Source organism: Canis lupus, chromosome X, assembly GCF_003254725.2.
Source record: "Canis lupus dingo isolate Sandy chromosome X, ASM325472v2, whole genome shotgun sequence".
Taxonomy (NCBI): domain Eukaryota; kingdom Metazoa; phylum Chordata; class Mammalia; order Carnivora; family Canidae; genus Canis; species Canis lupus.
Genome location: NC_064281.1, coordinates 16,031,335 through 16,043,408, shown reverse-complemented (window position 1 = coordinate 16,043,408; position 12,074 = coordinate 16,031,335). Strand labels below are relative to the sequence as shown.

General features: G+C 35.3%; 1 protein-coding gene across 12 annotated transcripts in view; it reads left to right on the top strand.

The window, feature by feature from the left end:
• The window catches only part of RPS6KA3 (ribosomal protein S6 kinase A3), a 112,819-nt gene that overhangs the window by 82,255 nt on the left and 18,490 nt on the right, over positions 1–12,074 (top strand). For 10 of the 12 annotated variants that reach the window (XM_025438334.3, XM_025438342.3, XM_025438318.3 and 7 more), the window contains 7 exons: positions 750–838; positions 1,476–1,540; positions 1,615–1,717; positions 3,638–3,762; positions 6,392–6,517; positions 9,278–9,367; positions 11,322–11,480. In XM_025438334.3, the coding sequence (XP_025294119.1) occupies positions 750–838; positions 1,476–1,540; positions 1,615–1,717; positions 3,638–3,762; positions 6,392–6,517; positions 9,278–9,367; positions 11,322–11,480 (757 nt within the window). The remainder of the gene's footprint in view (positions 1–749; positions 839–1,475; positions 1,541–1,614; positions 1,718–3,637; positions 3,763–6,391; positions 6,518–9,277; positions 9,368–11,321; positions 11,481–12,074) is intronic. The other 2 variants (XM_025438343.3, XM_025438317.3) reach the window with 1 other exon arrangement.

The window sequence follows — 12,074 nt, the reverse complement described above, 5'->3', positions numbered from 1 at the left end:
GACTGAAATTCTATTAAGTGTTCACACAAAAACCTATATACAAATGTACAGAGCATCTTTATTTGTAGAATCCAAAACTGGACACAATCCTGATGCCCTTTAATAGGTAAATATATAAACTGTGATACATCCATGCCATGGAATGCTACTCAACAACTAAAAGGAATGATTTATTGATACATGCAACCACTTGGATGAATCTCAAAGGAATTTATGCTGAGTGAAAAAAGGTTACATACTTTATAATTATATTTACATAACATTCTTAAAATGACAAAATTGTAGAAATGTAGAATAGATTTGTGATTGCCAGAGGTTAAGAATTGGAGAGGGAAGGAGACAGGTGTAGTTATAAAGGGACAACATGAGATATGCTGGTAGTAATGAACTATTGAGTATCTTTACTGTGGTGGTGGATACAGGAACCTATACATGAGGTAAAATGGCATAGAACTTACACATTGAGTGAACTTACACAATGGGTGCAGTTAAAACTGGAGACATCTGAGTGAGATCAGTGGATTGTATCAATGTCAGTATTCTGGTTGTTATAGTATACTATAGTTTGGTAAAATGTTACCTTTGGGGAAAACTGGGTAAAAGGTATACAGGATCTATTTGTATTATTTCTTACCGCTTAGTATAAATCCACAATTATCTTAAAGTAAAAAAGATTAATTTTAAAAATTAAAAATAAAATACAAATACCTCCAAAAAATAAAATGTTACTATGTGGATTTATTCTTTAGAGCCAAACTTGGGATGCCTCAGTTTTTGAGTCCTGAAGCCCAGAGTCTCTTACGAATGCTTTTCAAACGAAATCCTGCAAACAGATTAGGTAAAATTTGTAATTAATTTTTTTTGTTTTTTTTTTTTTTGGTTTATTGGTCTTTGGGGTTTTGGGGTGGGGGGTGGATATTTGTTTTGTTGTGGAATTATGATATATTAGGACAAATGTTAAAAGCAAAGGCTTGGGGATCCCTGGGTGGCGCAGCGGTTTGGCGCCTGCCTTTGGCCCAGGGCGCGATCCTGGAGACCCGGGATCGAATCCCACGTCAGGCTCCCGGTGCATGGAGCCTGCTTCTCCCTCTGCCTGTGTCTCTGCCTCTCTCTCTCTCTGTGTGACTATCATAAATAAATAAAAAATTTTTTAAAAAAGAAAACAAAATTAAAAAAAAAAAAAAAAGGCTTGACGCCTGGGTGGCTCAGCGGTTGAGCACCTGCCTTTGGCCCAGGGTGTGATCCTGGGGTCCCAGGATCAAGTCCCAAATCAGTCTCCTCACAGGGAGCCTGCTTCTCCCTCTGCCTCTGCCTCTGTCTCTGTCTCTGCCTCTGTCTCTGCCTCTCTCTCTCTCTCTCTCTCTCATGAATAAATAAATAAAATCTTTCAAAAAAGCGAAGGCTAAATAAAGTATATATTCGTCCCTGAAGTAAAATTACCATTTAATCAAAAAATTTAAACCATTTTTTGATAGGTGCAGGACCAGATGGAGTTGAGGAAATTAAAAGACATTCATTTTTCTCAACAATAGACTGGAATGTGAGTATACATGAAGATTTGCTTGAATTTTTTTATAATTAATACATGTCTAAGTCTCTTTTTTTTTCCTCCAGAAACTGTACAGAAGAGAAATTCATCCACCTTTTAAACCTGCAACTGGCAGGCCTGAAGATACGTTCTATTTTGATCCTGAGTTTACTGCAAAAACTCCCAAAGGTAAGGAGAAAATGTGAAAACCTAAATATAACAGTGTGTGTGCGTGTGTATGTGTGTGTATAATACTCATGTCTCCCCTTCATACCATATCCTTCCTGCAGTAACTAGATAATTAGTAAATCCTTTACAGCATTTTATAGCAGTCAAGTTCCTTGTTAAATCTTTTAGCAAATTAGGTTATGCCTTAAACTTTGATACTATTTATGTGAAAAAAAAATCTTTGGTTGTGTGTTTATTTACCTGTAGCTATTTTTACATGAAATAATCTTTTAGTATAGATAGTACTCTTTAAAACTCTAATATTAGTTAGTATTTTGGAAGTACTTTTTTAGTTCAATTCCAAAACATAACTTAAACTTTATATGAGGTGTGACCATCTCAAAATGATTTATATCCTGTGTCATGCTTTATTCTAAAATTACATAAACATTGACTGTTATAGAGAAATTATCTTTGAAATGGTAATCTGTATTTCATTAAATTAGTGTATGCATGCATGTAATGGTGTGCTCTGCACTCTAATACCCTGTTGTTTAAGTGTACTAGACCCCAGGTTTATCACTGACAAACAAATAAATAAAAAGTATATTTGTATATATTTTCTATACAGTACATCACTTAAACCTCATTGTAAAGCTTTCGAGACAATATCCTCATAATTTGTGTTAATAAGCATTGATGGATGTTTATTTTTATTAGACAGTCTTAGAAATTAGGATTAATACATGAACAAAATTTCATCAAATATATGAATAGTGATATGCATAGAATTGGTGATATATGGTAATGTTTTACTTTACTTTCTCATTACAATTTGGCCTGATAGAGGAAAAATTTCAGAAAAGAGCAGTTCTATATTGTATTCTTCCCAGATTGGTTCTCTTAACAGTGGTCTTCAGTATAATACTGTTACATTGAATTAAAATGCACTAAACAGTATTTATTGCTGAGAATATCAAGCTGATGTTAAAAAAGAACTTTGTATGGAGTTGATATTTAAATATATTTGCCTGTTTGGTTTTTGCTTTCCCTTAGCCTTTATAGCATGATTATAAATATTAGTATGCTTAATTGTGTGTTTATATTTATGAATTATACATTTGTTATGCATGCTTTTATTGTTTTTATAGTGAATATTATATTTTAAAAGCATTTTTCTGTTTTTGTTACTGCTAGTAGATTCCACATAAACAATTTGAGTAACAATATATGTCATGTCATAAAACATATTTTAAGGACTGCATACCATGATTGTCTTAGAAATTATTTTCGTTCCTTATATATATATAAATATAGTAAATTTTAACATGTAGTTTAGATTTCCAGATTCTGATATTGTATATTGAGGCCATCAGACTAAATTCCTTTCTCCTAAATTATCTGTGGATGAACCCTGTATCTCCCTCTCACCAGGATCCATAGCATTTTTAGGTTATCATTTAAGGTTGCACCATCTAATATGGTAGCCAATAGTCACATGGGGTTATTTCAATTTAAATTAATTAAAATTTAAAATTTTGTTTCTCAGTCACACTAACCACATTTCAAAAGGTTAGGAACTGCATATGGCTACTGGCTACCATATTGAACAACACGATAAAGAAAATTTCTATCACTACAGGAAATTCCATGAGACCATGCTAATTTAGAATAACATTAGCCTAGTAATTTTCATCGATTTATTATATTCTTCAATGAATTAGCTATTTTCTGGGCTCAGAGGAACTTGGATGTTAGAGTTGTGATGCCAATAAGCCATCAGGACAGAGCTGATTGAGTGTTACTGAGTTATCCTGGAAGCCCTGAATGCCTAAAAAGTGGAATTCCAGAATAAGAGAAAGGTCATACTGTCAACAGTTCTTCTTCCCTTAACTTACCATTCAGAGTATAACCTTCTTAGTAATGTATTATTCTTTTCAGATTCACCTGGCATTCCACCTAGTGCTAATGCACATCAGCTTTTTCGGGGGTTTAGTTTTGTTGCTATCACCTCAGATGATGAAAGCCAAGCTATGCAGACAGTTGGTGTGCATTCAATCGTGCAGGTGAGTGAATGTCTAAGTAATTTAAAATTTGAAATGTTGTAAGATATGATTCACTATGTGAATAATTAGATTAGATTTGATCTGATGATTTTAAGTGAGCAGCTTAAAATACATTTTATATCATTGACTTACTCTTAGAAATTCCTTTCATATGCCTTTAAAAAGATAGGGTACCTAAGTGGCTCAGTTGGTTAAGTGGCCAACTCTTGATTTCTGCTCAAGTCATGATCTCAGTGTCATGAGATCAGGCCCAAGGCCAGCCCCACTACTTGGTGGGAAGTCAGCTTAACATTCTCCCTCTGCCCCAGTGTGTGCACGTGCTCATGCTCAATACCTCTCTCTCTCTCTCTCCCTCTTTCTCTCTCTCATAAATCAATCAATCCATCTATGTATCTATCTTTTTTTTAAAGATTTTATTTATTTATTCATGATAGAGAGAGAGAGAGAGAGGCAGAGACACAGGCAGAGGGAGAAGCAGGCTCCACGCAGGGAACTCGACGCGGGACTCGATCCCAGGACTCCAGGATCGCGCCCTGGGCCAAAGGCAGGCACTAAACTGCTGAGCTACCCAGGGATCCCCCTATCTATCTATCTTAAGGGAAAAAAGATTGCATGCACCAGAGTCCTGGATACTGATCTAACTTGAAAGGGGAATTCTAAGAGAGTTGAGATGCATATCACCATCTTGTCTCTACACTCTCCTATGCCTCAAAATGTTTATCAGGCCTAATTTGTTTCATCTTCTGCCTCTGTCAGGTCAGCCTTGATGAACTAAGATCTCCTGGTTCCCTGATGGCTTGGAACAGGGCTCAGCAGATTTGTTCTGTAAGGGCCGGTTAATAAATATTTGAGGCTTTGTAGGCTATATGATCTCTGTTACAACTACTCAACTCTGACAGTGTAGCATAAAAGCAGCCATGGACTGTAGCTAAATGAATGAGTGTGGCAGTGTGCCAATAAAACTTTATTTATAAAAACTAGTATTAAAACAAATTTGGTCCATAGGCTATACAGTTCGCCAATTTCTGCTATAGAAATACATAAGAAATAAAAGTGAACTTCAGCCTTATATTTTCCAAGTTTTGTGTCCTTGTTCTTTTGGAGTCCCCGTTGCTATTTAATAGAAATGGTTATAGATACTACCTTAGGATGTCCCCCACCCCATTATCCCATCTGTGTATCAGAGTTGGAGAATGAGGTAAAAGCCGCAGAAGCAGGTTTCCAGATGTCTGTATGCCTGTAACACGAGACTGAACTAGTAAATGTTATTAGAGGAACACAAGTAGTACAAACCATTAGATGTATTTCTTCCCATCCTAGTATCATGGAAAGATAAATTTAATTCATCTTCTGAATTATAGAAGGAACTAGATATATCTTTTGAAGCACTGATTGTTTTTAGGGCACTAATTAGTGCTTGGATTTGCTTAATGATGAATTTGCTTGAAGATGAAGTTGCTTTTGCTCTCAAGTTTTCTTCGCAAGTTAGTCATCTTGCTTTCCACTTTCTAGAAAACCAATTTAAACACTAGTTTTTAAATAAATTTCATGGTTAAAGTAGTTTGTTCCTTTTACTATAGCAAGCATGTGATGTATGGCAGGTTTTTAAGTTATAACTTCTGTACCTAACATAGAAATCACAAACATATATTCTACAGAATTCAAATTCTAACCGATACACAGTTTGTAGACATTGGTAGGCAGGAGGCGGGTCTCCTTTCAGTATCGCCAAGGACAGCACAACTTCCCTCAGCCTGCTTATGAAACTACTAATTTACTAGGCATCGTCCTACCATATGTTATCAGTCCTTAACCTATTAATAGCTTCTCTAGCAGAAATGTATTGAAGCTTTGACTTGAGAGTGGAAAATGGAGGGCATGGCTACTGATAATCCACAATGACGATAATAGGTGTCACCTTCAAATATGTTATTTTTATTTAATCCTCACCATTACCCTCTAAGAAAACATAGTTTAGGGTTGCGCAGTCTGCAAGAGGAGCATCTGAGACAAGAATCCCAATGTTCTAATTCTGAATCCTCCTAAATATTTTCTTCTATACCAGAGACTTTAAACTTCTCCCTATTTGCAAAAGTACTTTAAAAGACCTAGCATCAGTTGGGGAGTGCAATAGGGCTCAGTCACAGGCAACCCCTTACCAAGTAACTCTGCATTTTCGGTTTTACATATTCAAATTTTTTAGCATAAGCTTTTTCTTAAAAGCCTATTTCTTGCTGTACATTTTATGGCAAACATTCTAAAATACACAGTTGTGGGGATGCATGGGTGGCTCAGTCGGTTGAGCATCTACCTTTGGCTCAAGGCATGACCCTGGAGTCCTGGGATCGAGCCATACGTCGATCAGGGAGCAGGGAGCCTGCTTTTCCCTCTGCCTTTCTTTCTTTCTCTCTCTCTTTCTGTGTCTCCCTTGAATAAATATAAACTATTTAAAATAAATAAAATACACAGTTGTGGAAAAATAAATGCTGTAAAGATTCATTTTTAATTTTTGCTTATATTCCTTTATATTGTTAATATCAGCAATGCATAATGAGTAACATATTCCTCTATTATGAATTATACCATTGTCATTACAAAACTCTTTGTCAATTTATAATTGTGTTTGTAGCAGTTGCACAGAAACAGCATTCAGTTTACTGATGGATATGAAGTAAAAGAAGATATTGGAGTTGGCTCCTACTCTGTTTGCAAGAGATGCATACATAAAGCTACAAACATGGAGTTTGCAGTGAAGGTAAATATTTTTAGATTTAAAATTCAACTCTGGGGTGCCTGGGTGGCTCTGTTGGTTGAGCATCTGACTCTTAGCTCAGGTCTTGAACTCAGGGTCATGAGTTCAAGCCCCATGCTGGGCTCTATAGTACCTAAGGTCCTCTATGCCCAGCATGGAACCTACGTTTTAAAAATTAAGAATAAATTAAAAAATAAAATACAGCTCTACCAGTTGTTATTCACACATGTCAGTACAAGTTAAAATTAAATTTTTCTTTGGCAAATGTGCCTTTCATTTTTTTAAAAAGGTAAATTTAAATATCTGCCTATAGCAACCTTCAGGAATCTCAATTTGGAACCATGGATTCACCTGTAAACTAAAGGCAGGTAGCGTACCTTTGGTTTGCTCAAGGCAGTAGTACATCTGACTTGATTTTTAATAGCATCTTCTTACTCTAAAAAGTAATATGGGGGCATTTTGTGGTCTTGAGTGTCAGGGACTTCCTCAAGATTGTATGCCAAATTTTATGTGTTTACATTTTTCTGGCAAAAATGTTCATATTACCAAAAAAAAAATGTTCATATTGTCCTTCACATATAAAAGGATCTGTGAACTGATAAAAGGAAAAGACCACTGTTACAAAATTTATTATCATTAGCTGTTTTAATTTCATTGTTTCATTCATTGTTTTAATTTCATTCAAGACAATAAGAATTTTTGAAGCCAAATCATATGGCTCTATGATAAAGTTTGAATTACAGACCTGTAGCTATAAGTGAAAAAATACTACATTCAAGTCTCTGCCTTTTCACTTCTTGGGATGGTAGTCACTGCTCTCCCAATACAAGCAATTTAAGTAATGTCTAAGGCTCTTAATTTATTTTGGACCTTAGAACTGGTCTGTAAGTGTGGGTAGCTCATGTTTACTTACATGAAGAGAAGCATTAATTGTTTTTACTTCTGTATATCCATCTGTCTTTCTAGATCTAATATGATTTCACTGTGCAAAAATAAAAATAAATGTGTTTTATATATGCATAGCAAATATCTATGAAAGACACACACATACACAAAAAAATTGTTATTACTATTCTAAACTTGGATGTAATTGCTTTAAAAATCGTCAGTGTCCAGCTTTCTGTCAGATATAAGGATAAACCATAGAAATGCATGTTAATTTGCTCTTCTCCTACTCATTGCTCTTAGTGAAATCTGGGGTACATAGGAATTTTCAGATTGCTTACGAGAAAGGAGAGAAGGTGAGTAATGCACATGATGGGCAGTTTAAGGATGTGTCTTGCCTCCATAAACACATCAGAAAAAGAGCAGAAATACCCTGAGGTCCCCTTTGAATTACAGAAACCAGGAACAGTATACCAAAACCTCAAGAATATCTTCAAGCTATTTGTGGATTCTTGTGACTTAAATTAGATTCATAAAATCAATCCTAACACAGCTTCATTCTGCTGAAATTACCACAAATCTAAGATCTACAAACACAAGTATGTGATATAAGCTCTGCTCAGATTAGCAGATCAAAGAAAATGTTGCTAGGAATAACACCTCCCAGTGTGTTCTGGTTTTCAAAAGACTAGTCCCAGATCATCTCCCTTGAATTAGGATGTCTATTCCATATACCTTTCCTCTTAATCATCTATTTGCCTAATTCCACACTGTCATTTGCATTTGATTACAGTGTACACCTATGTTTGTATTCCCTGTTCTCCACATACAGAACTGTTTTACAACTAAATCCATTTCAGATAACAGATTTGATTCATACTTTGAGTTGCAAGCTTTTTCCTAGATTGCTGGAGCATTTGAGTATTTGTTGTGTACATTAATTACTAAGCTCTTTTAAAATTGAAAATATAAAGGTCACAAAATTTGTTTGAGACTACCCTCTGGACAAAAGAAAGCTGAACTTGTCCTTTTAAAAATATAATATCACTTTAACAGATTAAAACATTAAGAGATGTATTTTTAAGAAGCAGCTGACCTAAAAGGGTTGAAAAGCTACATTAGTATTTTATTTTATTTTATTTTATTTTTAAAGATTTATTTATTTATTTATGAGAGAGAGAGTGAGAGAGAGAGAGAGGCAGAGACACAGGCAGAGGGAGAAGCAGGCTCCATGCCGGGAGCCCGACGCGGGACTCGATCCTGGAACTCCAGGATCACGCCCTGGGCCAAAGGCAGTCCCCAAACCGCTGAGCCACCCAGGGATCCCCTACATTAGAATTTTAAAGGGCTTTATCATAATAATTAAACTTAACTCTAGCCAAGTAAAACTCTTGGTGTGGTTTCTCTGCTTAGCTTTCTGCCTAGCTTCAAAAATAAGCTTGTTCTACTTAACTGTTAATTAATTTTTTATAAGTAGCTTACAACTAATGGGTTATTCCATTGAAGCATTTTATTAAAGGAAATAAAGTTAATTCAATAAACAGATGCTAGTGGCAGTATTATAGATACATCTTGTTCTTAATTATATGTATTGATAAGGGTTAAAAGTTGACTGAGCTTCCAAGGTTTTAAGACATTCGGGGATGGAAGAAAAATACCTTTTCTTGGGGCTTTTGAGTGTTTAGTAAGTCCTAAACTTAGACTGGCTTTCAAATTTTGATTAAACAGTCTGGCCAGGTACTAGAATAAAACTGGTTGGTAAATGGCTCATATGTCCAGTATTTATGTAAGATAATACCTAAGGTCTGTAGCTGTGCATACTTAAGGTTCGTGACCTTAATAGTTCATGAGATTTTATGATAAATATTTGCCTTTTAGATTATTGATAAAAGCAAAAGAGATCCAACAGAAGAAATTGAAATTCTTCTTCGTTATGGACAGCATCCAAACATCATTACTCTAAAGGATGTAAGTAGTAGATTCTTGAACTCCAGTAATTTGAGTCACTTGTCCAGCTCACATTTGGAATGTTTTCAAATATCATGTGATAGACCAAGAACTTGATAATACTAAGTTTTAAAAAAATTGACTAAGGACAACATGTATAGCATAATTTAAGTTCTAAAGAAAAACATGTTTAATTTTTGTACTTTGCTTTAAGAAGAAAAGCATTGCTGACATTATTGCTTTTAATATCTATATTTATTGGAACATTTGGGTAGTGATTAGTATTAGGAATTGACTAGTCTCATGCTCCATGTTCTCCCCAGACTGTCTTCCATAGTACTGCCAGAGAGAGCAAACACTTGGATATAACCACGTTACTCCCCTGCCTACAGTTCATACCCTGCTTCACCTCCAGTCTGCCTTCCTCTGTCTGCAGTGGTTTTCACACTTCCTCTCATACCCCATGCTCGAACCATGCTGCATGTACATGCAACCATGTACATACACATCTTTAAACTTTCCTCCTTTTCTCATGCTGCTCTTTGAATTTATGGTTTCCTCAATCAACAATACCACTTCCCTTCTTTGCCTGGCCAACTACCGTACATCTAGAACTTTGCTAAAACATTACTCGCTCCAGGAAGCCTGTCCTGCCCATCACCACACCCCAGACAAGTGAGGTATCTTTTCCTTGCTACCTGTGGTTTTTATCATAACAGAGCTGTTGGCAAAGGGTATGAACTCCCCAGACAGTATTAAATCTTCTCTTGCTGATGGTGCTCACATAGGATCAAAGGCTGTATCAGAGTTGTAGACCTGATATGTCATGTGGCCAACTAAGCCAGAGGACTTCTAAGATACTTTGCCTTTCACCTCTGAGATTTTGTGAATTCCAAAGGTTAATCTCCCTTCTTACTAACCCAAACTCCCAGTTTCCTCAGATTAATTTATCACTGCATTGTTAGGAGAATGTTAGCTTGGTTCCATTAAATGTGAAGCTGTGTAACTTAAGTGACTCTTTGATATAACCTCCAAGAATCCAACTAAGTAAATCAAAAAGGAGGTGTAGAAAATACTTTCTCTCATCCTTGCCTTAGAAATTCCGTAAGCTGTCACTGTTTTTACATCTTTCCTCCTTCCTTCATTTCAAATTTTAAAGTCTCTAAAATTCTCCCTACTTTTATTACAGCATCTCCAACATTTTTTTAAACTCTTGTTTCTATGTCTGTTTCTACTAGAATAAAACATTGAGGATGGGTATCTTGTTTTCTCCATTTTAGGGGCCCCAGTACATGGTACCTCTTATGGAGCTAAATAAAAGTGTTCAGTAACCCTGTGGTGAGGGAGAATAAAAGGAACTGAAGTTTAATAAAGGGGTTATTTCAGTTTGGGATTGCCTGGAGTACAATTCCGAAATTAAAATGAGCTTTTTATTTCTACGTTAGGAGTAAACTGGTATACTTCTGTGGAGTTAGGTGGAATTTCTTTTCACTGCTTAATCTTCCTACTTAATTCTTGCCACAACTTGTCTTTGAGTATAATCAAAACCAGAATAATTCATTGTACTGTGTATGTAAATACAAAAGTTCTGCAATTGTAGAAGTTCCAGGAAAATACAGGCGTGTGTCTTTATTCTAGTCTCTGCTGTCATCAGTAGATAGAAAGATCAAGAGAAACAAACCCTGAGAGCAAAAGTTCAGTGCTTCTTCATATACACTGCCCATAGTTACTTTGATTGCCATGACTTACGTTTCACAGAAGGAAATTACAGTTTATTTTTCTGACATTCAATCTAATCAATTCCTATTTTAATATTCTTGTATTTACATAATTGTTTATGAATTTTATGCCTTCTATTGACTGTGATCAGTAAAATTTTCCTTGACTATAAAATGAATTTTAATTTCTCTTGAATATGCTAAACTTTGTTCTGAGCTTCAAATAATTTTTTACATTTTGATCTTGAATTTTACAGGTATATGACGATGGAAAATACGTGTATGTAGTGACAGAACTTATGAAAGGGGGTGAATTGCTGGATAAAATTCTTAGACAGAAATTTTTCTCTGAAAGAGAGGCCAGTGCTGTCCTGTTTACTATAACCAAAACTGTTGAATATCTTCATGCACAAGGGGTAAGTCTTTCCAACATTTTATATATATGTGTACACACACACACACACACACACACACACACACACATACACATACACCTTAACCTTTTTATTAACCTTTTCTTTCTTAATGTTTGGAATAAAATTATAAAGGTAGAAATTACTTTATGCATTGATGGAAAATAACTATGATTAGCTTAATTATTCTGCTGTTCTTCCTCTAAATAAACTTCTCCCACCGAACTTGAAGGGATACTTTGAAATCCTAACTTGTTTATATTAAATTCTTAGGCTTCCTAAGAAAAAGCAAGTGAGGTCTTCTGACCTAGAAGACCTATCACTGTTTTTGCTAGGCCACTCTGTACTCTTGAGAACTGGGTCTGTTGCAAGTTTAGAAGCAGAACCAAAGAATCATGGGTTATATTCAGTTATAAAAGGAAATTAAGGGCTTATTTCTTAAGGAGTTTATTTTCAATACATTATTCTCATTCTGTTTGTGTTTGCTCCTAGACGCTAACAAGTGGAATGTGTTAATTTCATCCTACAGCTTCTTGACTTCTAGCTGGTCAAGATTTGCCTAGTAACTAGCTCAAAATTCATGTGACTCTGTATTCT